The 27,799-nt window shown below is 39.0% G+C and overlaps 2 protein-coding genes across 3 annotated transcripts; both read right to left on the reverse strand.

Annotated features, from left to right (window-relative positions):
- Nucleotides 1–2,662: 2,662 nt before the first annotated feature.
- Nucleotides 2,663–5,328, reverse strand: LOC143849939 (SMAD/FHA domain-containing protein). Of its 2 annotated transcripts, none has more exons than XM_077359249.1 (3): nucleotides 5,186–5,328; nucleotides 4,048–4,648; nucleotides 2,663–3,725 (listed from the first exon to the last, which is right to left on the reverse strand). In XM_077359249.1, the coding sequence occupies exons 2-3, from the start codon at nucleotides 4,500–4,502 to the stop codon at nucleotides 2,885–2,887; spliced, it is 1,296 nt and encodes a 431-aa protein (XP_077215364.1). In that variant the 5' UTR covers nucleotides 4,503–4,648; nucleotides 5,186–5,328; the 3' UTR covers nucleotides 2,663–2,884. The 2 variants fall into 2 exon arrangements, with proteins under 2 accessions (XP_077215364.1, XP_077215365.1); XM_077359250.1 differs by having other exon boundaries at nucleotides 4,048–4,727; nucleotides 5,186–5,254.
- Nucleotides 5,329–6,145: 817 nt separating this feature from the next.
- Nucleotides 6,146–26,746, reverse strand: LOC143849618 (C2 and GRAM domain-containing protein At1g03370-like). Its single transcript, XM_077358704.1, has 10 exons — nucleotides 26,446–26,746; nucleotides 25,638–26,039; nucleotides 22,112–23,335; nucleotides 19,790–19,972; nucleotides 10,890–11,173; nucleotides 10,666–10,782; nucleotides 10,132–10,394; nucleotides 7,693–7,861; nucleotides 7,270–7,542; nucleotides 6,146–7,141 (listed from the first exon to the last, which is right to left on the reverse strand). Exons 2-10 carry the CDS (start codon nucleotides 25,984–25,986, stop codon nucleotides 6,947–6,949), a joined length of 3,057 nt encoding a protein of 1,018 aa, XP_077214819.1. The 5' UTR covers nucleotides 25,987–26,039; nucleotides 26,446–26,746; the 3' UTR covers nucleotides 6,146–6,946.
- Nucleotides 26,747–27,799: the final 1,053 nt, after the last annotated feature.

The following is a 27,799-nucleotide window of genomic DNA, read 5'->3' on the forward strand; positions in this document are numbered from 1 at the left end:
TGCGTGGTTAGCATGTACATGGAAAATTTAGGCAGAAAACATTGAAATGTTGTGAAATATAAAGGGTACAACGGATCTTGACATTATTTTTGACAGACAGAGGAGTTCAGACATAGTTATAGGTTATGTTGATTCTGATTATGTAGGGGGCTTAGACAAGAGGTCCACCATGGGTTATTTGTTCACATTGACAGGTTGGCAGTGGGCCTATACAGTTGGAAGTCTATGCTTCAATCAACAGTTACCTCATCCACTATTGAGGCAAAGTATAACACAATAATGGAGGCAGCCACGGTCCTAAGTGTTTCTGATATATGCATTATGTATAAATATCTATATGAATAACATGTGGAATGTGGTATGTACTGAATTATTAGACATACACGACAACGCATATTACCAAGTGTTCAAAATTCTTAAACCATTATGGATGACTGTCTGGCTTATGTGATGGTTTCTTTTTTTTTTTGAAATGGCAATATATTGAAAGAATGGACCCGAGATGGTCCACAAAAATACAAAGAAAAGAAAAATTACATCCAAAACAGACTAAAAATACATTTCTAAAAATACATATCTAGCTTATGTGATGGTTTCTAAGTATGTATTTGTGTTTATTCTAGCATTTCTTGAAGTTTCATCTTAAAATTTTATTATTTTCATAAGTTTCCATACATTTCCATGATTTTACAGGGTTTCCACCGAAATTTCCAATCGAAACTAAATTGTTTCTGCTCCCATAACGACCGAAACTGAAGCCAAAACCAAAATTTAAAACCTTTGCTACGACGAAACACATCGACGTGAGGTATCATTGGATATGGGTGTTGGCGCAAAGGTATGGTACAACTGGTGAAGATACACACGGAGGATAATATTGCGGATATGATGACAAAGCCGGTCGCTACGGAGAATGTCAGATACTGCCTTAATTAGCCAATATCATATTACACATTGATGACTGGCGGGTGACCCTGTGGTAGTGGGGTGGACACCTAGTACGACGGAGCTGCAGACATTCATCAGGAGACGTGTGCATATGGCTGATTGGTTGATCTTCAGGGTGGCTTTATATACAAGCCAATGTGGAGATTTATTACATGAGGGGTAGTTTCGATATTTCTCCCCTCATGCTATGTTTATGTCTTGTACTGTGAGCCACTAGATTAGATGTTGATCCAGTGAGTGAGGGCTTTTCTTGGGAGCAAAGAAAAGAGGACTCTTGTTAAAGAGAGATTATGTGAGGTGAGAAGGGCTCTTTCAGTTTAGAAAGAGAGAACATAAGGAATGTAAGGGATTGCTGGGAATGGCTTCAACGAATTGATTCGGGCTTTAATCAATCGGGCAAACTATGTTAAATCACATCTCTCGATGTGTGATTGCTCTTTTTCTTTAGCTTATTGCATATTCACACTTGCTACATTTATTAATTTTATCATTCCATTCACAATACTTTTCTGTTACGTGCCTAAATGGGACCCACTTGTGGTAGAATAAATTAGTATGTTGTTTTAGAGAATATTGGATCTAACAGATCTGATATATTTAGCAGTTGAGATAGATTAGGATACTAATTTTGATTAGGATAGTCTTTAATTAGTTATTTCTATTCTTATCATAAGATCTTTCTAGATCTTTCTATGTTTATCTTTGAGTGCTTTATATAAGCACATGTTATCGTTAATAGAAATCAATGAAGAAACTCGTTCCAAAAAGTGTGTCTTTGCGCACAAAGGAGGATTGATCCTTCCCTCGAAGTAGATCAAGAGGTTGATTTTCCCTCTAAGAGAATCAATCCTGTTGCGAACTGATTCGGGCTCGTAACAAGTGGTATCAGAGCCAGGTTTCGATCCTGGGACTTGTGGGTTATGGCCCCGTACAAGTGGTATAAGAGCTAGGTTTCGATCCTGGGACCTGTGAGTTATGAGCCCACCACGCTTCTGCGGCGCGGAAGGATCTGCTTAGAGGGAAGATCAGCCTCTTGATCCACTTCGAGGGAAGGTCAATCCTCCTTTGTGCACAAAGACACACTTTTTGGAATGAGCTTCTTCATTGATTTCCATGAACGATAACATGTGCTTATATAAAGCGCTCAAAGATAAACATAGAAAGATCTTATGATAAGAATAGAAATAACTAATTAAAGACTATCATAATCTAAATTAGTATCCTAGTCTATCCTAAGTTCCTAACTACTAAATATATCACATCTGGTAAGATCCGATCTTATTTTCTAAAACAGCATATACTAATTTATTCTACCACAATTGGGTCCATTTAGGCACGTAACATTTTCATCTTCTAATATTTCATAAGTGCGACAGCAGTGGTTTTGTCCTAAAGAATATGGTCGAACACATAAGCAGATCATCAAGAACAAGCTAGCATCTTAAGGCAGCAAATATAATAAAATAAATGTGAGGAATGGCATTCAACTCCCAATATGAACATAGCAAATCAACAAGAACAAACATCTAGCAAATAAGATAAAAATAAGATGAGGAATGGTATTCAACTACAAATAGGAACATAGCAGATCATTAAGAATGAGCATCGAGCAAATAAAATAAAAATAAGCATTAGAAGTTCCATTTAACTACTGTAAAATGAAACAACACACAGATTTACTTGTGCCAAAACTAATTATTATATCATACCATGATACCAGCAATCCATGCCATTGAACCAAAATGTTACTATACCACCATGATAACTGCAATCCATATGTTTCAGAGAATTATCTCATACAAAAAATCATGAGGATACAACAAAATTTCTCATGTACTGGGGACATGCTGTCCTTCTTATATATCCCAAAATCAATGCTGTCTGAGTATAGATTTTTACATGCTCAAATGGGAGGACATATGGTACACGAGCCTTTTTATAATTCATCTTCCAATGAATCACCAAACAAATCGTCATTGTCATACGCGGGATTAGCATCGTGTTTTTCATTGGAGGCACCAACAGAGTTCCTTTCACTCCCTTTCGCAAGACCAGATTGCCCATCTCCAGCACCACCTGATGCATATGCCCAGGACGAACCTACCTTGTCAGAAAAGGAATCTCCATAGAGATCATCATAAATCCCACCCTTTGGAGATGCTTTGACTTTGTTCAGAACCTGTTGTAGTTTATCAGTTACACCTTTAGGGGAAAATCTTTCTTCCTTTGGAGGGGCCTGTTCCTTCCCTTTGGGTATTACTGTGACGTGAACAAGGGATTCATACTTCCCAACAAGACTTCCCTCTTTCACACCAAGAGGACCAGGTTCGGTCTCAACATCAGCACCATCTGAAATCCCAACTACTTCAACCAACTCTCCACCCACTTGATCTTTGAAAGAGACTCTTGCTTTTCGAAGTTTCTTTGCAGGCCTCTCTGACTGCCGGCTGTCATCTGATCCACCTAATGAACTCCCTGAATCCTTACCAGACTTAGATGATAAATCAGATTTGTTCAGGCCAAAACGATTGAGAGTTGTATTAAAAGCCAGAACAGCTTCTTCATCGGAAGGATCTGGAGGAGAAGGTAGATCAGCTTCAGTGAAAAGTGAAGGGGTAGGGAAAAGAGCAGCGGAGTTCTTTCTCAACACATAAGTTCTAGTCGATGCGGCAAATCGCAATGACTGTCCAACTTCAAGCTCAACTGGGTTTTCTTTTGTGAGCCGCTCATTTGCAACAAATGTTCCATGTGCCGAACTCAAATCAATTACATATACGCTGTAGGTAAAAAACATAAATGTCTTTAAATGCTGACATGCTCATGCGACCACCCAATTCGGAATGCAGAACTAAATAAAAGGATATGTAGCCCACTGATTTCAAATAAATTTATGGATACAAAATACAAATAACTAAGGTCCAAATTGAGTAAAATCCACATGTTTGAAAAGGAAGAAAAGAAGAAGCATACGACCAACAGAAACACCAAAACCCGACATGGAGATGGAAATGAAAGAATCCAAATATACCAAACTAGACACGTATCAAATCGACTATGAATGAAAAATGGAGATTGCAATTGATTCAGAGATCTACTGACCTTCCATTCTTGTGTGGAACGACAGCGGCATGTTGACGAGAAACCGATTGATGATCAAGCACAAAATCACACATGGGAAACTGTCTCCCAAAAATATGCCTACGTTTATCAAGATTAATCCGATCAAGGACTTCGCCATCCTTCAAAACGTCAAGATAATAAACACCTGGCCTGGGCTCGATCGCCCAGTCTGGAGGCTGCCAAGTTGATTGCCCCCCTCCGACCTGAGTGACATGCTGACCTGGCACTACCACTGGTGGAGTTTCTAGTTCCACAGGTTTTGGCAGAACATTGTGTTTTTGCTGGAGTTGAGTTTGCGGTTGCGAAATTTGTGACTGAAAAGATTGAACCGGAGGATTGATAGTGGCTGGTTTTTGAGCTGCATTAAGCGTCACAGAGAATGGCTCTAAAGATTGAGCTTTCTTAAATCTATCTAGACCTGTTCTCCCATACATTTTTACTTCTTTTTTTCCCTTTGTTTCAGGTATACCCTTTTCTAAAATCCAGTCCAATTGACATGAAATCGTGAGAAATGCAGCCTCTCTACTTCATATAAACCAGCTCAGAGACTTGACGATATCAATATAAATTAAATTTCCACCTGGTCATTCCAAAATAGGAAGTTCACTTACATGAAAAAAGATACCAAATCCAAGGGCAGAAACATTCTCATCCAAAACCTATGTTCAAGGTCCAAAGGAAAAGAACAATCAAATACTCTAAAACAAATCCATTCTAGTAATCACCAAATTGCAAATACCCTGTCATCTCTCATCTCTCCATAAAACAAACCCTAATTTCTATCTGATTGGGGAAAAAAAAAACCTCATCATCCGAAAACCCTAAAAAAAAGGAAAAACACCACTTTCATACACAAAACCCTGCAAACTGATGAAAACCGTTCGCATATGGATTTACAGATATAATGCAAGACAGAAGGGGGAAAAAAAAGAGTAGAGAGAATGGGATTTTGAAGAATTATGTGAGAAAAAATTTATGAAAAAAAAAAAAAACAGAAAAGGTTTAACAAAACGGATCAGAAGTGTCAGATTGAATCAATTAAAACCAAATAAAATCACGAAAATGCATTAGAAAAAACCAAGTTGGAAAAGGAGAAAAGAGAGTAAGAGAGATTTACCTGAGAAGAGAGCAGGCACTTGGATACTACAGTTCTGTTTGAATACTATGTAGGTAAAAGAGAGAGAAGGAGAAGGAACATTTCTAGCACAGATTGTTTTTTATAGGACTCTTTTTCTTTTTTTTTTATATTTAAAAAAGAAAAAGAAAAAAGAGAGAGATATTACCTAAATTTTCTATATTTTACTGGAATGACTACCATCTCCCTCAGTCTAGAGAAACCTTCCATGATTGGATGGATAGGATCTTTCATTTGCTGCCACCACTGGCCCACAATGGACCATTGAGTCTATCACAACTCACAAGGGCTCCCGAGATACTAAACTCACACTGGGTATTAGTCAAAAAAGCGAAATGATATCAGCACGACCATATTTTGATATCTTCACAAACCATCTTGTCTTTTAGTATTTAAAGAGCTGTCAAATGGTTATTGAAGAAGAAAAGACAGCTGGGTTTGTGCAAATATCAAAATATGGTTCTGCTGATAACATTTCCCTAGTAAAAATAGAATAGTAAACCTCCAAGACTTCAAAATCATGTAAATCTCTCATTTGCCGTTGGGATCAACAGATCTGATTACATAAATTAGGTAGAATTGGAACCCAATAAATAAGTGAATCTCTTTTTAGCTTTTTCCCTCTTTTTTTTTCTGCAAAATAATCTAGTCGTTAATGCATACACCAAATAATGGGTGTATGCTCTAATCATGATCTTACCTTAGTGAAGATGTGAGGTGAGCTTGTATACTAACAAGATAATTCATTTTGTATAACATGGTCCTCAACATCTCTAAAATCTTCAAATTCACTGCGTGTATATCCGATTCTTTGCCTTGGCCAAGAAACGGGTGGAAATGAGAGAATAACAGAGTTGTTTTGGGGCTTTTCAGAAACGGGCCACTTTGCAACCCTTCTTTGCAATCGCCAAACTAGTTGACATATATACTGGAGATTGAAAGTGGTACTAAATATAACTTGCCAATAAATTGCAAAGGGATTTCAGGCCATAGAAATCCCGGCAGTGCCTTCAATTGAAGATTTCATGCTCAAACTTTATTCTTACAATATAATTTACAGAAAAACAAAATCATACATACAAATTTTACATTTGAAACTGCTCATAGTCACAGATCCATATATAGAGCTCCATCAGTTGCCTCTAACAAATAACAACTTACATTTCTTAATCTTGCCCGGCACTCAACACAGAAAGCAGCGAGTTACTGATGATCCAGGTTGGGAAACATAAGGATTCCACCAACTTCATCAAACATACCAAATCATCCAAAAACAGTTCCCTCAAGAATGAAAATAATCCTGTTAGTATTTTACAAATCCATCGTCCTGTATATGTCACGGCGGTGTAAGTATCCTGATACCCATCTGCAACTGCCTTTCCTCTGCCTCAGAAAATTGACTGAAAAAACAGAACGGTTGAACTCAGAAGCACGCTACCCATGAAGATTCAAAAGGTTCTCCAACTGTCTTTCACCGGGTCTCAAAAGTAACCTCTGATAAAAGAGCATCAATCATAAGTAACCTCTGATAAAAGAGCATCAATCATTTCTGCAAGGTGGTAGGACCTCCTCACAAACAATGAAATCGATTCGGCTAAAATGCAAGGGACCCTTTCCAATTGAACCCATCAAGTAAATATGGCAGCAAATTCTTGCACCTGGTTTTTCCCAACCAGGGGAAATGGTGCTCAATCAACATCAGCTCAGACAAATTCAGAAGAATATGGGTGTCGAGAAATATTTCTATTTCACAGGCATAAATTCCTTTTCGACTAGACTGAACACTAACTTAAGGCGATTGACCAATCCCAACATGGCATTCGTATTTGTCCTTTTCTGATGTTTGGTGCTTTTCAGCCATGCAATTCCTAAGAATACCTGGACATTGCAAGCCTTAGATCTAGAAGGAATATCCTCGACTTGATATCTTAGATGCAGCTGCAGATGAGACAAAGAATGACTGACAGGATTAGACTGGGTACAACCACACCAAGAGATCATGAAAGCAAATGTATACACAAGTAAATTAAATAGCAGAATAAGTAACCAAAATATGTGTTACGTACGCTAAAATAGTCACCAAGTGGAACTCCTTGGAGGGTCATGACCTCTTCGACAACCCATCCATTTCTATCTTTTAAGGGGGATTTTTGCTGAGTACTAGTCACTTCGCCTCCATAACGAGAAACATGCTTGTCAAATTTGTAACAAAGTTGTCTCTGGTATACGTCAGGCTTAACAAATTCCCATGGTGTACAGGAGTAATCAAGACACCCAACTTTCTCCATTACTTTACGGTCCACATAACCTCCACTAAATAGTTCCATTAGTGAGTTTATCTGAAGGGATCACACAAATAAAACAGTGAAAATCCTGACCTTGATAAATCTAAAATACCCACACTGACAGCATGTGTAAAGGAGTGTGTGTGTGTGTGTGTGTGTGTGAGAGAGAGAGAGAGAGAGAGAGAGAGAGAGAGAGAGACTCACAGGAATAGAAAGAATAGACGAATAAACCTCTGACATGCTGGCATCATCTACACCCAGAAACAGTCCACTCTCATCAGATTGGATGGTTTTTGCTTCCGATTCTTCTTCCACTATTTGCACCTTCTGCTCAGGAGTCAGCAATCTTGCCTTCCATAGTGCCATGATTGTCCTGTTTGGTGTGAAGTAATGGTTTAATCACTTCCACTGAAGGTCAAAATCATAAAAACTAGACAGGAAGAGCTGCATGCGAAAGCATCAAATTCTGAAAGCATAAGTGCCTCACTCATGCAAGATGCGACATTTATGACAGACATCTTTGGAACTATTAAAAAGGAAGAAATAGAAGTTTTAATGCCATTTTTCATAGAGCATATGGCTAATTGATCATGGAGGGAAAGGGCAAGACTACAAGAGTGAGAGAATGCGAGGAATGCACAAAAGAACCAGAAAATAAATAAGCAATAGATGGATAAACGAGGAAAACTATTTGGAATGGTGTCTTGTGTCCATGCAAGAGAGAATTAGTTGAATCGGATAGTGGTTTTGAGAGGTCTCTCCTAGTTGTACTAATAGTTGAGTTAGGTTTAGGTAAAAATCTGTATATTGTGTCTTGTACAACTGGGAGAGAGAGTGGTGTTAGGTTTAGGAGGAAACCTAAGTATAATAGGATTTATGTTTAAACCTTATAATGTGGTGAGTGAGATCTTTTAAGGGAGAAAGATAGAGGAGAGCATAGTTTTAAAACTCCCCAGCGTCCACGTTGACTTCCCCGAGTCGACTTCCTTTTACCTTGGCCGAGTTCCGCGTTGCACAGCATCTGCATTCCGCGATTTGCCCTACATAATCAATAAAAACTCCTTTGACTCTCCCAAAGATCGCGTCAACTGAGTGGTTAGCTGCGTCAACCGAGTACTCGACTACGTCGTGCCGAGTCAAATAGGATTTTCTTCAGCAATGTTCTGTGCCGCATCCGCATTTTAAAACACTGGAGGAGAGGATTACAAGTCGTGGGATTTGAGATTAATCTCTTTCAATCTTCGTTATCTACTTCTCATAGTGAAAAGATCCAATCCTTATCCATCGATGTAAGCACTGTTTTCGAACCACGTAAAACACTTGTGTGCATCTTGTGGCTTGTGGCGTTTACTATTTTCATTGTGTATGTGCTTGTAGATCGTTGTAGGCCCAATGACTATTTTTTAGATGGCATCAGAGTGCAAGGTTAGCAGCTTGGGTAGAGGAAGAAGAACCTGGTAAATTTTTAGAGGTTTGATCCATAAGAGGAGTTTAATTTCAGGCGAAGCATTGTTTCTCTTTGTTTTGGTGTTTAGAAATTAGAGGTGATTTGGAGGAGGTTCCAATCAGTCACATGCTGTATATAGTTGGTTTTTTATCAAACCATGTCGTGTTTGTAGGTTTCCAGAAAATTGGTAGGTACAGAGCGTTGAACAGCATGTCGATTATTATCAACGATTCAGATCAATGCGGATCAACGTTGACAAGACAATCTCATTGTTTGACACATGATCGACAATCATGGGTTTTGGCTGGGTTTTCTAAGATCGGCAGGTGGCATCTTTGATCAATGTTGAAAGACGACAATCAGTGTGTCAACTTGTGTTGGGTTCTGCAATCAGTGTGACGATTGCTGGGTGGGCCATTGACCGATAAGAATGTGATGAATGATATCTTTCAAGGGAGACAGATAAAAGAGAGGATCACAGGCTGTGGGATTTGGGATTAATATCATGTAATCTTTATTTCTTTCTTTTTTAATGAACTCTGGTAATCTTTGCCAATCTATTTCTCATAGTGAACCCATGGACATAAGTATCGTTGCTGAACCCCATAAAGCACACATGTTATATTTTTCTTTTCTTTTCTTCTTTTTTTTTTGAATGGAAGCACACATGTTATCTTTATGCGTGTTGTTTTCTTGTTTCTTTCACACGTGATCAGATAGAATAAGGCCTGTTAGAATTCTACGAAAAAAACAGTGAGAAAGAGGGAGAAGGGCAAAAATAATTGAAGACAAATGATTTGTAAAGCATGGACCCATGATCAAATCTGGAGGCCATTGTGTTTAGACCAGATTTGCCATAATTGCAGCTTGCTTCCCAAAAAAAATGATTGAAGCAAGAAAATCACAGCCTAATGTGATGGCCTATGAAGCATGGGTATGGGTACGGGTGCGGGTACGTTCGGGTACGCCGAATATAATAATATATTTAAATATTTTATTATATATTTATAAAAATTAAAAATAATAATTGGACAGCAATCAAATAACAATAACATCACCAAAATAGAAAATTCTAATATTACTCTTCATTTCATAAGTGATTAAGTTCCATATTTCAATGAAAAACCACATAAAGGACTTTTTTTTCTTTTTTGATTGGTACATAAATTTTTTATTATCGGTAACAAGGGTACTACCTGTTTGCTACATTGAATGATACAAATGACTGGAAATGGAACTTTAGCCTGCCTCCCTTGTCTTGCGTCTTTGCCCCGTGCTTTGCATCCATACCCCTACCTTGGCGAAGGATAATCATCAAAGATGGACTGCCCATTGACGCTAGAGACGGAGGAACCAGTTGGATGTCTTCTATGTCTTCCCAGAGAAAGAAAAACTTAGTTATATGTCCAAACATGTTTGTGTGAAACCCAATGATTCTTGGAGAAAGAAAGAGGCGGCCCTGCACAAAAGAAAAAATGGTCCCAACAGATGGGCAAAGTCATCAAATAATATAAGGGGCATAGCCGCATAAGTTATGGAAATAAGGTATACATTAAGTGAAGGGTTTATGTATTAAGACATTGATGAGAAAAAAAGAAAAGGAATGGAAAGGAAACTAGAGAAAAAACATTTTTATCACGGGTATTTCCTCAATAAAATTCCACATGCCGGTAATCCCCAATCTTGTAATGTCATGGTAAAGTAGCTTATAAAATAAAATGCAACAGCACCTGCAGAGGCAATCTGCGCTTCAAGTGACAAGTGAAATCATTTATGAGGAATTCCTCAGGTGGAAGTCCAAATAGTTTCTGGAATGCTGAATTTGTTTGATGCGACCGCAAATGTATCTACAAAATCAGTTGTCAAAGAAATAAATAATTTAAAAAAACAAGGGATGAAAATTGCAAACAATGGCTGGGTACAAAAGCATCCCAAAGCTAGAAGAACAATTCACCTTCTTCCCGACCTCCTTTTCCATCTTTGACATGTAATCTTTAACAATATCAGTACCTCTTGTATTGTTCAAAAACACTCTCAAGTGCAACATAGATTGGCACGCTAGAGCTAATTTCCCTTGAAGAGGAATCCATATGTCCGCTAGTTCTGACAAATTAGATTTTACAAAATTGATTTCAGCATGGCCAAGGGATGTAGCTTCGTCAAAGGGTCCATCAAAATCAAAAACTTCCACCTCCATTGTAGATGGAGGATCGTCCATTGCATCAAATTCAAATATTTCTGCAAGCCAACAAAGTTTCCAAAAATAAATAAATAATTGAACATGGAAATCAATGTTTGGAATCATTTGACAGAGATCCAACTCATAAAGATCCAATAAATGCATGTTGGTAGGTCTTAGTTATAGATACAAAGCAGCAGAGATATGCATAATCAAATTACAAAATTTTGGTTGGTACATTTTGTATCGGTCAATACCAGTCAGATTTTGAAGGGTCCAATATGATTCTGAACCCATTTATATCAATACCTGTGAAGAATCGAAAGTGTATTGGGGTTTTGTTGGGCGATTGTCCTGATATATTTCTGTACCAGCCTGTATTAGGCTATCAGCTGATACAGCAACGATATGGTGTCTTAACTCAAAATAATTTTCCAGGGTTCCTGGGGTTGCATAAACAACGCAACTTGAACACATTTCTTTTCGCTTGCAATTCTCACTTATTTTCACCATTTTCTCTAGATTTAAGTAACATATGACCAAATCCCACAAGCATCAAGCACGAATCGATGCGTGAATTGACGGATAAAAGGCAGAGCCACGTACTTAGAGATTTGCTCAGTTTAAGATGAACAGTCTAACCTTTTCCCTTCTTTTGTTAAGATTAGCTGTAGATCATAAAAAATATGAATGTTTCATTAAATATGCATTTTTTATAAGTTCGGACGAGATTAGATGCTTAAGTCTCATTGAGCTATATCTACATATCTCTGAGCTTGATCCACGTATCCTGTGGGTTCATTATTGGCCCTTGTTTGGTATTTTTTGCATTTTTCATCATAGTTTCACATTTCCATAGATATATACATACAGACATGATATTTGACTATTATGATTTTGGTTTCCTTTTCTTGCATGCCTTTTTAAGTATATTTGATGTTCATTTTATCTTACTTTTTTGCATTTTTTACAGGTAAACCTTTTTAGATGTTCTTACTTTTTGCATCCTATCATTGTATTGGCCTTGCTGCATTTATTTTTTATTTTTTCAATGAATTACATTCTTCTTTTTTACATTTTTAACTTTTAATTGTCTTATTCTTTGCTATATCACGCTCAGTGTGTCACATATATGTATATTGTTGATGGCTTAGAAATTTACTATTTCAAGTTTTGATATTCATCTTCTAATGCAATCAGACATAAAATCTAAAATAATATACAGACTACAGTATAACACCTCATCCGTAGATTGAGGTACTGTAGTATTACTGTGTGAGGGTACTTAGTATCTTGTGTTGTATCACTTGTTGTATTGTTGTTGCTAGATAACTACATGGTGGAGAGAGAGAGAGAGAGAGAGAGTCTAGAATGCGTTCAAAGCATTCTCTCCCCCCATTCGATATATTAATGATAATAATTAACATATTATGACCACAATACCCTTAGTACGTCAAAACACTCCCCCTCAAGATTCCAAGTTTGTTACAAGAATCTTTCAGTTTTGCACTACCCAATGGCTTGGTAAACATATCTTCAAGTTGATCTGCAGATCGAGTAACACTGTGCAGATCTCGCCACTCTGAATTCGATGACGAATGAAGTGACAATCAACTTCAATATGTTTGGTCCGTTCATGGAAGACTGGATTTGTTGCAATATGAATTGCAGCTCTATTGTCACAATACAACCGTGCTGGAGATGTAGATGAAAAACCAATCTCTGCTAAGAAGGATCAAAGCCATATTAGCTCCCCACTTGTATATGACATAGCTCTATACTCAGACGTTGCACTTGACTTGGACACAACATCTTGCTTTTTACATCTCCAAGACACCAAATTACCTCCTACAAACGTGCAATATCCCGTAGTTGATCTCCTGTCAGCAGGAGATCCTGCCCAATCTGCATCACTAAAACCTTCTACCTTTTCATATCCATACTTTCTGAAGCATAGACCTTTACCTGGATTACCCTTTAAATATTTGATAATCTGAATGACAGCAGTCCAGTGGGAAGTACATGGAGCACTCATAAAACGACTAACCATACCAACTGCAAATGATATGATATGTCTGGACGGGTGACAGTCAAATAGATTAGTTTCCCAACCATTCTTCTATATCGACCTGGATCATTCAGCAACTCTCCTTGATCAGGAAGAAGTTCAACATTTGGATCCATAGGGGTAGTCGCAGGTTTCACCCCCATTGAGCCTGTCTCCTCTAAGACGTCCAACACATACTTTGTGACAAAACTAGTCCATGACGAGACCGTGCTACCTTAATACCAAGGAAATATCTGAGCCGGCCCAAATCGTTAGTGGAAAACTGTCCTTGAAGAAAGGACTTTAGATTTTGAATGCCAGACTTGTCATCTCCTGTAATTATAATGTCATCAACATACATTATCAGGAGAATATATCCAGAATCAGATTTGTGACTGAACACGGAATGATCAACAGCACACTACTTCAACCCAAAGCGCAAAACGGCAGCACTAAATCATCCAAACCAAGCCCTAAGCGATTGCTTCAGACCATAAATTGCCTTCTGAAGGCGGCATACGGAAGAGCAAATTTCCCCCCGAGCAACATACCCAGGTTGCTCTATATAAACTTCCTCTGAAAGATCACCATGAAGGAAGGCATTCTTAACATCAAGCTTATACACAGAGGCCAACCACGATTAACAGCTAAAGAAATCAGTACTCGTACGGACGGAATTTTGGCCACCGGTGAGAAAGTCTCCTGATAGTCAACGCCAAATGTCTGAGTGTACCCCTTAGCAACAAGGCGGGCTTTGAGACGTTCAATAGACCCATCTGGTAGGTACTTGATGGCAAAGACCCAACGACAGCCAACAAGTTGAGCACCAGAAGGAAGAGAAACCAACTGCCACGTTTTATTGGAGTGAAGTGCAGCCATCTCAACATCCATAGCAACCTTCCATCCAGGAGGATTGAGAGCATCTGTAACTGACTTAGGCAAAGTAACTGGAGACATGCTAGAGACAAAGGACAGAAAAGATGGTAAGAGATGCTCATAAGTAACAAAATTAGTAATAGGATGAGCCACAGTACGTGATCTAGTACGGGATGCAATAGGTGAATCATGAGTAGGAGAACAAATACCTGAAGGTTGACAATCCGACTGTGGACGAGGATCAGTGGGCTGAGATGGTGTTTCAGTCGTCGAAAGAACGACCTAGCTAGGTCCCCGAGTAAAAGTTTTCAGTTCAAAATCCACAAGACCTGGCAGAGAATCCACAGAATCCTTAGGGTCCACAGGAGAACTTGTGGCAATGTCTGGAGCACCCACAGGACCTAACAGAGAATGACCAATCACTAAAGGAATGGGAATGCTAGGGATGTCAACATGTAACTAAGGACCTGAGCCAGGCAAATAAGGCTGGTCCTCAAAGAATGTGACATCCGCAGAAACATGTCTTTCGAAGGCGAGGGCTATAACATTTATAACCTTTTTTGGTTCGAGAATAACCTAAGAAAATGCACTTCTCTGCCCGAGGGTCTAACTTGTCAATACTTTGAGACAAATTATGAACAAAACACATACATCCAAAGACACGTGGCACTAATGGAAACGGATCTCCAAGAGGATACAAGACAGAAAATGGCGTTTGACCAGATAAAACTGAAGAAGGTAGACGATTACTTAGGAAGCATGCCGTGAGAGCTGCATCTCCCCAGCGAATCTTAGGAACCTTCACCTGAAACATAATCGTACGAATCATATCCAGCAAATAACGAATTTTCCTTTTAGCGACACCATTCTGTTGTGATGTGTGTGCACATGATGACTGATGAATGATACCACGAGAGGAAAGAAAATCATGAAAGTCGTTATCCACAAAAAAATATTCCTTAGCATTGTCAGTACGCAAACAATTAATCGTACATTTAAATTGATTTTCCACCTTAAAATAAAAATTACGAAATGCATGAAACACTTGAGTTCTATCTTTAAGTAAAGACAACCATGTGGCCCTCGAATAATCATCAACAAATATGATAAAATATTTATGTCCATTTAACGAAGTAGTTCTAGCTGGACCCCAAACATCAGAATGTATAAGTTCAAATGACGAGACACTCGACTACTAACTCGAGAAGGGAAGGACACACGATGGTGTTTTCCTAACTGACAGGACTCGCAATGAAAAGATGGAATTGGAGTTGAAACAAACGAAGACTTCCTAAGCATATCCACGGGTGGATGGCCCAAACGACAATGCCACTAATAGGCATCCACCGAAGTACGAAGAGCAACACCAGCACTATCCTGATCAAGGTAGTAAAGGCCATCAATCTCACGGCCCAAGCCAATCCTCGTCCCAGTCTTCATGTCCTGAAAAAACACAATGAGAAGAAAAGAAGGAAACAGAACAGTTAAGAGACAGAGTTAATTGACAAACAGATAATAAATTAACGGGGAAAGACGGAACATATAGAAGGGAAGGCAAGTGAAGACCCGTCTAGATGGAGACTAAACTCATGCCAGAAATAGGGGATGTAGTCCCATCAGCTACAGTACGAGGACCCATAGACGGAACAGAGTGGAAAGAAGAGAGAATGTTAGGGTTACCAGTCATATGGTGTGAGGCACCTGAATCAATGAGCCATGGACCAGAAGAACTACCAGAGATAAGGCATGAGGGGCTACCTTGATGCGCAAACGTGGCAGTGGGCTGCTTTCCCTTGTCCCGGGTACGGAGAAATTCCTCATATTTCGCACGAGGGACAAACAGAGTATCAGGCGTCACAGATGGAGCATCAGAAGAAATAGCATCAGAAGCAGCAGCAGAAGCATTCACAGTTCTATAGGGACGAAGTTCAGGGTGTAAATCATAGCAATAATCAACGGTATGTCCATCCATACGACAATGAGTGCAAAAACGGGGCCCACGTCCACAGCCACCACCATCCCGGCCTCCCCCTGAATCACAACCACGGCCATGTCCAACACCACTATCACGGCCACGGCCACGACCACCACTATCACTATCACTATCACTGCCACGGCCAAATCGACCAAAAGCACGGCCCCAATCAAGAAGGTAAGTACTCACCGCCCTCTTCCAAGGAGGGTAATTCTTCCCATCAAGCCGTATGGAGTTCATCTGAAAAGGAGCTTCCACATAAGTATAATGAGCACTAGATGAATGGGATGAAGAGGGAAGAGTGGCTTCAACAACCTTAGGCTGTGATGAGGAATCTTTCGAAGCCATAATAAGCACCAATTACGACAATCCAAATAAGCAATAATTAACAAGGACCAAGTAAAAAACCACCAACAATTCGTCCACAAATAACAACAACGCCACCACCAAGCACAATCAACAATAATAAGGAACACTAACCATCAACCAACAACAGTCAATAATCCAACAAACACCAATAATCATCCACACTCAGCAGCCAACAACCAACCAACACCACCAACAATCAACAATAAATCCACAATCATCAGCAATGACGAACAATAATCATAACCAGCCAACATTCACCAGGAACCAGAACCACCATCAACAATCGTCAACCAATCCACCATCGACAACAACCACCGAGCATCACTAACAACCAAGTGACAAGGCACAACTGATCACTCTAACCAGAAACCAGCAACCAATAAATCTATCACAGGGAATCACCAATTAAGTCGCCAACAGTAAACATCCACAACTAACTCCACAATCACCAACACCAACATACAACTAAATATGTTAACAAATCACGGTCGCAGGCACAAAGACAATGTTCCGGGACAAATAAAGAGACAAAAAAAAATACTCCAACACATAGAAGAAAGAGAGTAGAATCACCAACAAACTTCCTGGAACCAACAAGAGAATAAAATATGGAGAAGAAACAAGTTTAAACCATGAAGATAGTAGGATTTATTGACTGCTTTGAGAAGAACGAAGAGTTAGGGACTGATTTGAAAAGATAGGGTTAGGTTTGGATGATGTGAAGGGAAGAAAAAAGGTAGAGTTAGAGTTTAGGGTGGAAGGAAAGGGACGTGAGTGGATTAGGGTTAGGTTTTGGGTGTGAATAGGGGGTGCAAGTGGGTTAGGAATAGGTTTTAGGGTTGTGTTTACGGTTAGAATTGAAAGAGAAGGGATTGTGTTCGTCTCGTCGCATCTTTAGGGTTAGGGATTTGGGATTGTGTTCGTCTCGTCTCATCGCGTCTTCAAGGTTGGGGTTTTAGAAGTTCTAGGTTTTAGGTTTCTTCAAGGATGGGTGGTCCGATCTTCAACCTTGAAGCTCAGATACCATGTTAGATAACTACATGGTGCAAAGAGAGAGAGAGAGAGAGAGAGAGAGAGAGAGAGAGAGAGAGAGAGAGAGTTAATGAGAAAGAGATAAAGAGAGAGAGAGGCGTGAGAGGAAGAGAATGGAGTGAGAGTCTAGAATGCGTTCAAAGCATTCTCTCCCCCCATTCGATATATTAATGATAATTGTTAACAGAGAGATTTGAGAATGAAATGTTGTGTGTTAGCCTACTTGCCCTAACACACACATACATATTTATTATGAAAAGACTATAACGCCCTTAGGCTACATAAGCTTATTCTAACACTCCCCCTCAAGCTGGAGTATGAATGGCATACATGCCCAGCTTGTTACATAAATCGCTCAATGGAACTCCATTCAACGGCTTGGTAAACATGTCTGCAATCTGATCATTCGTTCGAGTGAACTCGGTTTGAATTTGGCCTATCTGAATCCTGTGACGAATAAAGTGACAATCCACTTCTATATGCTTAGTTCGTTCGTGAAATACCGAATTCATAGCTATGTGAATGGCTGACTTGTTGTCACTGTAGAGGGACGTAGGTGAGGAGTATGAGAATCCAATCTCTGACATAAACGACCGTAGCCAAATTAATTCACAGCTTGTGTAAGCCATGGCCCTGTATTCTGCTTCTGCACTGGATCGTGACACAACGTCCTGCTTCTTACTCTTCCAAGATACTAGATTTCCACCTATGAAGGTACAATAGCCATTAATAGATCGCCGGTCAACAGGAGATCCGGCCCAGTCTGCATCAGAGTATCCCTCAATTCTCAAATGGTTATGCTTCCTGAAGAGAAGACCTTTCCCAGGAGCTTTCTTCAGATACTTCACTATCTGAATCACAGCTGACCAATGTGATGTCCGAGGCGCACTCATATACTGGCTAACCACACCAACAGCATATGCAATGTCCGGACGAGTGACTGTGAGATAGATCAACCGTCCTACTAACCGTCTGTATCTACCAGGATCTTCTAGTGGCTCCCCCTGATCAGGTGAAAGCTTGACATTCGGATTCATAGGAGTCTGTGCAGGTTTTGCCCCCAGAAGACTTGTTTCTTCCAAAATATCAAGAGCATACTTCCTTTGGGACAAAGATAGCCCCATTTGTGAACGTGCTACTTCAATGTCTAAGAAGTATCTCAGAACACCAAGGTCTTTTGTGCTGAATTCATTCTGAAGGAAATCTTTGAGGCGTTGTATTCATGCTTTGTCATTCCCTGTAATAACAATGTCATCAACATATACAACCAGGAGAATCAAACCATCCTTGCTTCGAGAGCTGAACACAGAATGGTCTACAGCACATTGTTTCAAACCAAATCGTAAGATGGCCTCACTGAATCTCCCAAACCAAGCACGAGGAGACTATTTAAGACCATAAATCGTCTTTCTAAGCTTACAGACGGTATGCTGCAACTCCCCCTGAGCAACAAACCCTGGTGGTTGCTCCATATAAGAACGCTATCCTTATAGGTCAAAGAAGATGGGGACAGATGTTACAAAAGAAGGAAGAACGCGCAGGGGGGCAAACAGGGAAGAGTTGGGTTTTCCAGGGGGGGCGCGCAGGGGGCAACCAGGGAAGAATTGGGTTTTCCAGGGAGGCAGGGGGCAACCAGGGAAGAGGAAGAAGAAGTTAGGGCATGGGCTTCAATGGAGGAAGACAAGAGGTCTTCAATGGAGGTCCCTAGGGCGTCGAGAAACCCTAGGGCTCTGATACCATGTTAACAGAGAGATTTGAGAATGAAATGTTGTGTGTTAGCCTACTTGCCCTAACACACACACACACACACACACACACACACACACACACATATATATATATATATATATATATATATATATATATATATATATATATATATTATGAAAAAAATATGAAAAGACTATAATGCCCTTAGGCTACATAAGCTTATTCTAACAATAATAATTAACATATTATGACCATAATACCCTTAGTACGTTCACTGTATTACACAAATAGTGTTCATTTTTTTTTAATTGTTCATTTCTTTCTATACCTTTAGTGAGTAGCAGATAAAAAGTTTGATAGACAAGTACATGAGATGACACAGGCCTGACAAGCTCACCAACATCAGAAACATCATACATCTCATTAAATTAGCAAATATCGTAGATATTTTCTCAACAAAATATGCCAAAAATCATTTAAGAAAAACTAAAAAAGAATATGTGGTGGAACTTCACATATCATCATATTTTTTAACCTGGAGAGGTAAAAAGACTACCACATCAGGTATCAGCCAATAAGATACACCTGTCAATAGAGATATTTTAATCCTCATGTATAATATGTTAACAACTAAAAGTAGAATTGCAAGAAATTTCAATAGCTTACCATTCCATTGAGGATCTAATATCTGGAACTTTATTGAACTGGTTCTTGATTTACTATTGCAGGTGAACACCACATAAGGATCTGAGAAACCAGTTGAATCCACTGCTGCTAAGCTTCTTCCATCAATCAAGGCGACAGTTAGCAACCACCCATCCCCCTGTGCTTTGATTCCATGATCACTGCCTAAAAATCATAAGGAGAAAGAAAACAGGTTATTTTCTAGATAGTTTATAATGAGATAAACCTAGACTTGAAAGAGAATGCGGCAAGATTACACAGCAGCTAATGAAACCACAATCATGACGGCTCCCAAACAAGGAAATCTCCTGGGCAAATGACTATGGAGATTTGGTGAAGAGAACAATCTGATATGGGTCTGATAACTCACCAACTTCTCCAACAGCTTAAGCTGTTGGAGACAGGCGTTATTTTATTTTTTATACTTTAACACTCCCCCGCACGTGTGGCCCACTTGGCAAACACGTGGCACATGTAGTCTCACTTTGGGCTGACCATCGCATGTGGATTTTTTATATCCGGGAGGTTTGAACTCGAGACCTTTGGCTCTGATACCATATTAACTTACCAACTTCTCCAATAGCTTAAGCTGTTGGAGACAGGCGTTATTTTATCTTTTATACTTTAACAGGGTCAAAGTGATAGACAGTAAGTGTGGGTATTTTCGAGTCAGTGCTTTAAGGAGAGGATATCCTAGAAGTTAGCTGCCAGAAAAAACTTCTTCGACAAAGAGATCCCTAGGGTGGCTCAGCTACTATGTTAAGAATGAAGGTGAAGATAAAAAGGGTTTGGATCTGGAACTCCTCTGGGAAATTTACTGTCAAATCATTCTACTATCAGCTTGCACTTGATCCTGCGTCCTCGCGTCTAGTCAAAGTGTGGAGCATTCCAGCGCCGTCCAGGGTATGTGCTTTTGGTTGGACTATGATCATTGACAAAATTCAGACAGTGGATCACTTGCAAGATCGCTATATGATGATCATAGACCATTGTGCATAGAGGCTGGGAAACAGTGGGCCATATGTTTATCCACTATAGATTAGCCAGGGAAGTTTGGAGTGAAATCTTGGCCAGATTCAGATTGTCTTGGGTGTTTCTTGCCAAGCTTGTGGAATTGTTGAAATGTTGGTCCGTTATTCCATGGCATAAGAAAGGGAAGATCCTCTAGAATGTGTCCCTTTTAGCTAGGCTGTGGGTTTTATGGAAGGAGAAGAATGCTAGGACCTTCAGAGGTAAGGTAAAAAGTGATCACTTCGTGGGTTTCCAAAGAGAGCTTTGAACTGTTTGACTATCACCCCCCGTGAGGTTTACGTTGTTCTTGGTCTATTTCAGATACCGTCCTTGCCGAGTCTAATGGAATGTTTGTTTTTCCTTTTTCTTATCTGCATTGACCTGTCGGTAGCGGGTCTTCCTGCTTCGCTTTTTAATAAAAAATTTGCCGTTCAAAAAAAATGGTATGCAGTGATCTACAAGCTTCCTACATTCTTAATAGAAGTTGAAAGAGCATCATTTTTTACATTAATAATGTTATTTTCAAAATCAATGGATCCAAACATAGTAAACATGTTGAGATATAAAGAATTAAGCTCAAGTTTCACGTTTAGAAAGGAATTTTCACCAGATAGTTAGCAGGGTGGCAACTCTATATTACAGCACACTGTACATATACATATAGAACTTTAATATATTAATATAGATACGTATGCACATGCATAATTTATATGAGTGAAAATAGGTCCATTTTACTTGGTGTCTGTTTCATGACATGTGACTAGAGTAGTAATTAGTTGGAAGAAGGCCCCCGCATAATAAAGTCTTATTAACAAAAATGTTAGAAGATCCTAATAGGCTAGATTTCAGGATGTCCAGCAACAAATTATTTTAATGCATCTATGTTCATGTGCAAGTCCTACTGTTGTTTTTCATGTTGATAACGAGAAAGAATCTCTGCTGTAATTGAATAGATAATTACCACCGATGCTACCACACTTTCTGGTACTAAAAAAATATCTTACATATTAAATTATAGCAGTCCCTTTTAAGTTCTTGGGACCTTTTCTATTCAAAGCTGTTCTAATGCATCTATCTTCATGAGCAAGTCCTACTGTTGTTTTTAATGTCGCTAACAAGAAAGAATCTCTGCTGTAATTGAATAGATAATTACCACCAATGCTACCACACTTTATGGTAGTTAAAAAAATATCTTACCTAGTAAACTATAGCAGTCCCTTTTTACTTTTCTATTCAAAACAATCAATAGTGCAGATGAAAAAACAGGGAGTAGAACAATGAACTCGGGATTACCTCTTTGCAATCTAGCCTGCATGAAACGTGCTATCATATCTAGAACACGTTTGCCTTGAAGAACCAGAATCCCACACACAACCACTTCCCCAATTGAGTCTGGCAAGTCTAGCCCATTAAATTCAAGACCTTGGCTCGTCCTAGGCATGGCTAGCAGGATATGTGTAAATGCGTACAATCCCAAAAAAACGGCAGAAACTACAGTAAAATTCCCAAAATATCGAACTCCCAACTTCCAATCTGGCTGCGCCTCCATCTGTAAAGAAGCCAAAATCTGCTCCTTGTTGAAACCCAGCTCTTTCAAATCAACTGGCTTAGCATTCTGAGATAACAAATCAGAAAACTCCTTGTAGCTGTCCTTGAGACCCTGTCGAGCCCCACCTTCAATCATACCTTTCATTATAGTGCTCTGTAGGAAATTCATGCGCCATGATATAACCAGATGCGAGGATTTATTTCCCGATGGCAATTCAGGTCCCGGCAAGATACAGAAGAGCAATTCTGTCTTGAATAAGCTCCCAAAAGGAACATCTGGTGTACTCACACTAACTAAAACTGCATAATCTTTCCCATCAGCTTTCAAATATGTCTGCTCCTCTGTAGCTTTCACAGCTTTTATTAATTTAGTTGCAGCCTTTGTGTAGGTAATCACTCTTTTTAATCTATCCCCACCATTTTCAAATGCCCAAGCTCCTTCTTGCAGATCTGTCGTTCCCTGCAGATCCACTAAAGACTTCATAAATTTTGAATTGGGTGAAAAGAGAAGAGAATTCAGGTCAGCCGGCGTGATCAGATAGCCTTGGTCAACAAGTATTCCTCCAGGTAAATTGCTAGGTATTTCCCCTCCTTGATCTATTGATCCCATTGTTTGTAATGCTTCATCAAACGTGATGCAGGAGGACGGGTCTTCCAATTGGGTCTCGGAAGCCTCGGGCCTGGGTACGTCTGGTGGAACAGAACTCTCACTGGTAGTGGATGTTGTTTCACCAGTTTTTCCAAGAATAATTTGAAAAAGGCGGCCACCAAGGTTACATGACTTCTCCTCCTTGGTAGGTATGGCTTCTTCCATAGGGACATCCGGAGGCAACGCAAGGGATTCTCCTGTAACATTTGCAGACTTTTCTGTAGGTGGTACACAATCACCATTACAAGATGATGGTACTGTCAACATTTGATCTAAGAAAGAGTTGTTCTGGGACAAAGATATGGTAAGAAGAATTTCACCTGCAAAATACCAAAGCTATTGATTATGACCACTAAAAGAATCCATAGTGCCCAATAGGATCCTACAAAAGAGACCATGTACTAGAGGATGAACAGTTATACTTCATGTTTTGTAAATTTATAATATAAAGGACATTTTTTTGAATTGGATTAGTATCCCGGTTTCATAAAAACAGGAATTGGTTATTTGGTCATAAAAGGGAGGAGGTGTTATCACTTCTTAAATATAGAACACTTCCGGATGCTTCATCCATATAGATGATAAATGGAGAGCTAGATTTCCACAAAACAGTTCACATTGTAAGGCCAAAAGGATCACTGATGCTTCAGCCACAGCTAAACAACTAAACAGTTCACATTGTGGTGCCTACGTGGCACTAATGTCCGCTCTACTCATCTTCCAACCAAATTCTACCAAATTGTTAAATTTTCGGTAGAAGAATGGTGGAAAAGGTCTTGTCTTTTCTCTCTTTTTCTCTCTTCCTTATTTCTATTTTCACTCTCTTTTTTTTTGGGTAATGACACCCCTACTTTTTCCACTACTCTCCGTGAGAACTATCGTGCAACCGAACATTACTTACCACTATTCCACTATTCTTCTAGACATATCAATGCTTGTCTCCTCCCTTTTGACTTCTTATTCTACTACTCTCCGAGCCACCCACACGCAACCAAGTATAGCCAAGCAAAAGAGGCAATGCAATCTTCTTATAAGTCATTTACATGGGCCATTGAGGATCACCATATTTAGCCTCTTCAAGGACATTGATTTTGAGAGTTTGAATTGAGAGGGAAAAAACATGAGATCTCACTCAAAAGTTAAGATGTCAAAGGCCCCAAACCCCACACAAGGCTACCCCTCGGCCACTCTTTTGCCTTTCAATAAAATATAAGAAAAACAAGGAGAAACTCGCCGTAAGAGAAACCCATGAACTTTAGAGCATTTTGAAACCAAACTGTTTATTTAGTGTTTTTTTAGAAATTAAATAATTGGACAGCAACATGTTCGACACAAATAGGACCAATAAAGCGTCTAAAACCACTTTCCTGCTTTCCAAAAATGCTACTATTGGCGGGATTCTAAGAGTTCATGATAGTGCTGCAATCAGGTAAGCCTTCTCGGGCCCTATTGGTGTGATGGAGTTTAATGAGGCAGAGTTGTACGATCTTATGCTGGCAATCATTGATCTTAGATCAACGGTCTAGATTGATGAATGAGATTAAGTGTTCACCCATTGACCAAAGTCATCAATAAGGGATACAAGGGCAATCAGTTCATCTTATCCTTTTAAGACATGAATGTTTAGCATGGCCCTAAGATTAACTACATCATTACTAGTAGTTAATTAAATTGTTAGAGTTCTATTATTGGTGGAACACTAACTGTTGTATACTTGTATTTCTATAAATAAATATATGTGTTTGTGTGTGTGTGTTGGTTGGGGGGGGGGGGGTCCAGGTCATCCAGACAGATAGCAGAAGATACAGCCCAGATCAATCGACCACCGTGGCTGATAGAGATAATTTTCTGAACTTTTTTTGTATTCTAGACTTATTGCATGGTTAGATTAGATTGTTTCCTATAGATCAGTAATATAATTTATGTTAGACCTATTATATGTGATCGTGGCATTCTAGATCCTTGCGCTTAAGATGGGTATCCTTCTTATTGACTAAGAATCCTTAGTTCTGTGTGATCATGTAGGGAGACCCATGAATGTCAACCGTTAAGCGTACGAGCAAAAGGGTTTCCCGACATGTAGGAGGAAGTATTGGACCATATTGAGGGCAAGGCTGTTTCTGTTCAGCATGCCTATCACAGTGATGAAAACGAGTTTGTGTGTGGTGGTTTGCATAGATAGTCTATCGCCATACATGATCATTTCCTGTTTATTGATTAGGGATGACAACAGTTTCCGTTTCACTGTTCTCTGTTTGTTTCTTTGACCATCTCGAGTTGTTTATTTTTAGCTGACATAATAAAGCTTTAGTTATCATTAAAAAAGGAATACAATAGAGGAACAATGTATAGTGAAAGTTTATAGGTTCATTAAGCATTTCTGCAAAATAATCACAAGATTCACAACAACAACAAGAACAGATTCTAGTTATCATGCAGGAGGGTAATTGATTTTCATGTATGCTGTAATTGATATGCCTACCAGTCAGTCATCAGAAATTCAGAAGCTACGACCAAAAACAAGTTTATGGCAAAGAACAACAACTAGAGAAAGCATGACAGTATAAACTTTGGAATGGCCATTTAAAAATCTATATCTAAGAAGTGGGTACGAGAGCATACCACATTCTTTGTTCTTGGACTTCTTAGTCTTGGGTTGTAGAGGATACCAGGTGGTTCCGAGAGTCTTATTCTCTGTATCGAAAACATTCGATAGCGACACTTTGAGCTGACCCACAAAATCGTCATTGAGGTACCTATCTTCATCAAAGACACTGATCGCGAGTTCCTCCTTAAGATCTTCGACCCAAAAAGTAAATTTTTCATCCCATGAAGGATTCAAGCTCTTCTTCACAACCTTAGTCCTGAATCGGTACTTTCCAAGCTGTATCTTAACATAGGGATCGCTTGAACCATTGAGATCCATGGCAAGCAGATTCCTAGCTTCAATTACGTGCACAGCGAGCTTCATTTTGAAATATATAATTGAAGGTACATATGGAAATCCACAGAGGAACCTTGATTCTATAAAAAAGAGGGCTAATTTTAGGAAACGCAGATAGTGAAAATTTGGACGAAGGTTTTTACATAGCAAGAATAAAAAACATGAAAACAAAGAAAATAATAATACAGTACAGTTCTAATGTGCAGAAAAACCTTTAGTCTTGCAAAAGAGAAAACAGAAGAAAACGAGGTAGGAAAGATGCAGACAATAAGCAAAACAAAGAATACAGAAATCGTAAGGAACCTTGATGAAAAAGATAAAAACAAAGCCGAAATTTCTCGGTTTCAGTTGCAGAAAACCCTAGATTTCTTGCAAAAAGAGAAAAAAAAATACTGTATTTGTCGCCAAAATCAGAACAAGGTAGAAGAAGGAATGTGCAGTAAATTTGATAAACAAAAATTCCAAAGGGGAAAGAAAATTATTTACCGAAACCGAACAAGAAAAAATATTCAGAATGTCCAAAAGGAAAATCAGAGAAACTCCTTTTTTCAGCTGCAGGAAACCCTAAATTTTACAGAAAGTGGAATGAGAATGAAAAAATTATCCAGCGGAATAGATGAGATATAGAAACACAAAACGTGAAGCATTAAACAAGAAGTTTAGAAAAAATCTAATAATAATAAAAATAACGCTGGCTTTCGAGGAAATTTCAACGTATACGTAAGATGAGGGAAGGAAAGAAAGAGATCTGTGTCGTCTCTCTCTCTTCCCCGCGTCTGAAATAGTGAATTTTCTCTGAGTTTAGGTCTGATTGAGATCAATTAATATTAATTAATTACAGTAGAAAAGGGTTAGACTTTTCCAATCATATCTTCCTCTACCGTTTCGTGAGTTTTCACGTGAGATCTTAAAAATAGGGGAAAATGCAAAGATAAAAATTCTCGACAGTACAACGTAGCGCCCCAACTTTGGTATAGTGGGTCCCACATTTTATTGATCCCACTCAACTTTGGTATAGTGGGTCCCACATTTTATTGATCCCACTCATGCATGGGTTTTCTTCTTCTTTACTAACCATTCATCTATGCATTCAATAAAAAGTACTCTATTGCTTTCTTCATGTTTCCTCATTTCTTTGTTCTTCACTTCTATATTTTATTGATCCCACTGATGCATGGGTTTTGTTCTTCTCTACTCACCATTCATCTATGCATTCAATAAAAAAAGTACTCTAATAAATGGAACAAATAGCCGTTTCTCACCTTAGCAATATATTCTTCTTGTTTTTTTTTTTGGCCTTTTGTTTCCTTAAAATGGCAAAACTAGCTTTCTTATGCCGTGCGGCGTGAAGCAAATAGTGCTGCTGACCTCCTATCTAAGTGTGATTATCCATTCAAAGGTGTGAAGGAGTCAAATTTTGCTCAACACCTCATTGATCTTGCTTGTAACGATGCCACGGGCACTAGTTATCTTAGAATGTAACCCGCTCCCTCCAGGTTTTTTCTTTTTAATAAAATTATGGTTGAGGTCGGCCTAACCCCAGTTTGCCCATCAAAAAAAAAAAAAAAAATGTGGCGTGAAGGGCTTTGTTCAGTTCAACTCATGATTTGACCGCATATGTTATCTACGCAACCCGAAGATATTTGTTCCTGAGTTTCCCACCTCTCCCTCATACGAATTTCTTCTTCCTACATCTCTCTTATTAATCATTTACATTATCTCTGTCGCCACGGTGTTTCTTACTAGTATATTATAATTATATGGAGAAAAAAGATGTTTTATGGGTGCCCGATTAGTACTCTATCTATTTTTATTCTTACTTTGATTTTCTTTACCTAAT

Source organism: Tasmannia lanceolata, unplaced genomic scaffold (genome assembly GCF_043159265.1).
Source record: "Tasmannia lanceolata isolate RefF3 unplaced genomic scaffold, GAP_Taslan_0.1 ptg000018l, whole genome shotgun sequence".
NCBI classification, from domain to species: Eukaryota; Viridiplantae; Streptophyta; class Magnoliopsida; order Canellales; family Winteraceae; genus Tasmannia; species Tasmannia lanceolata.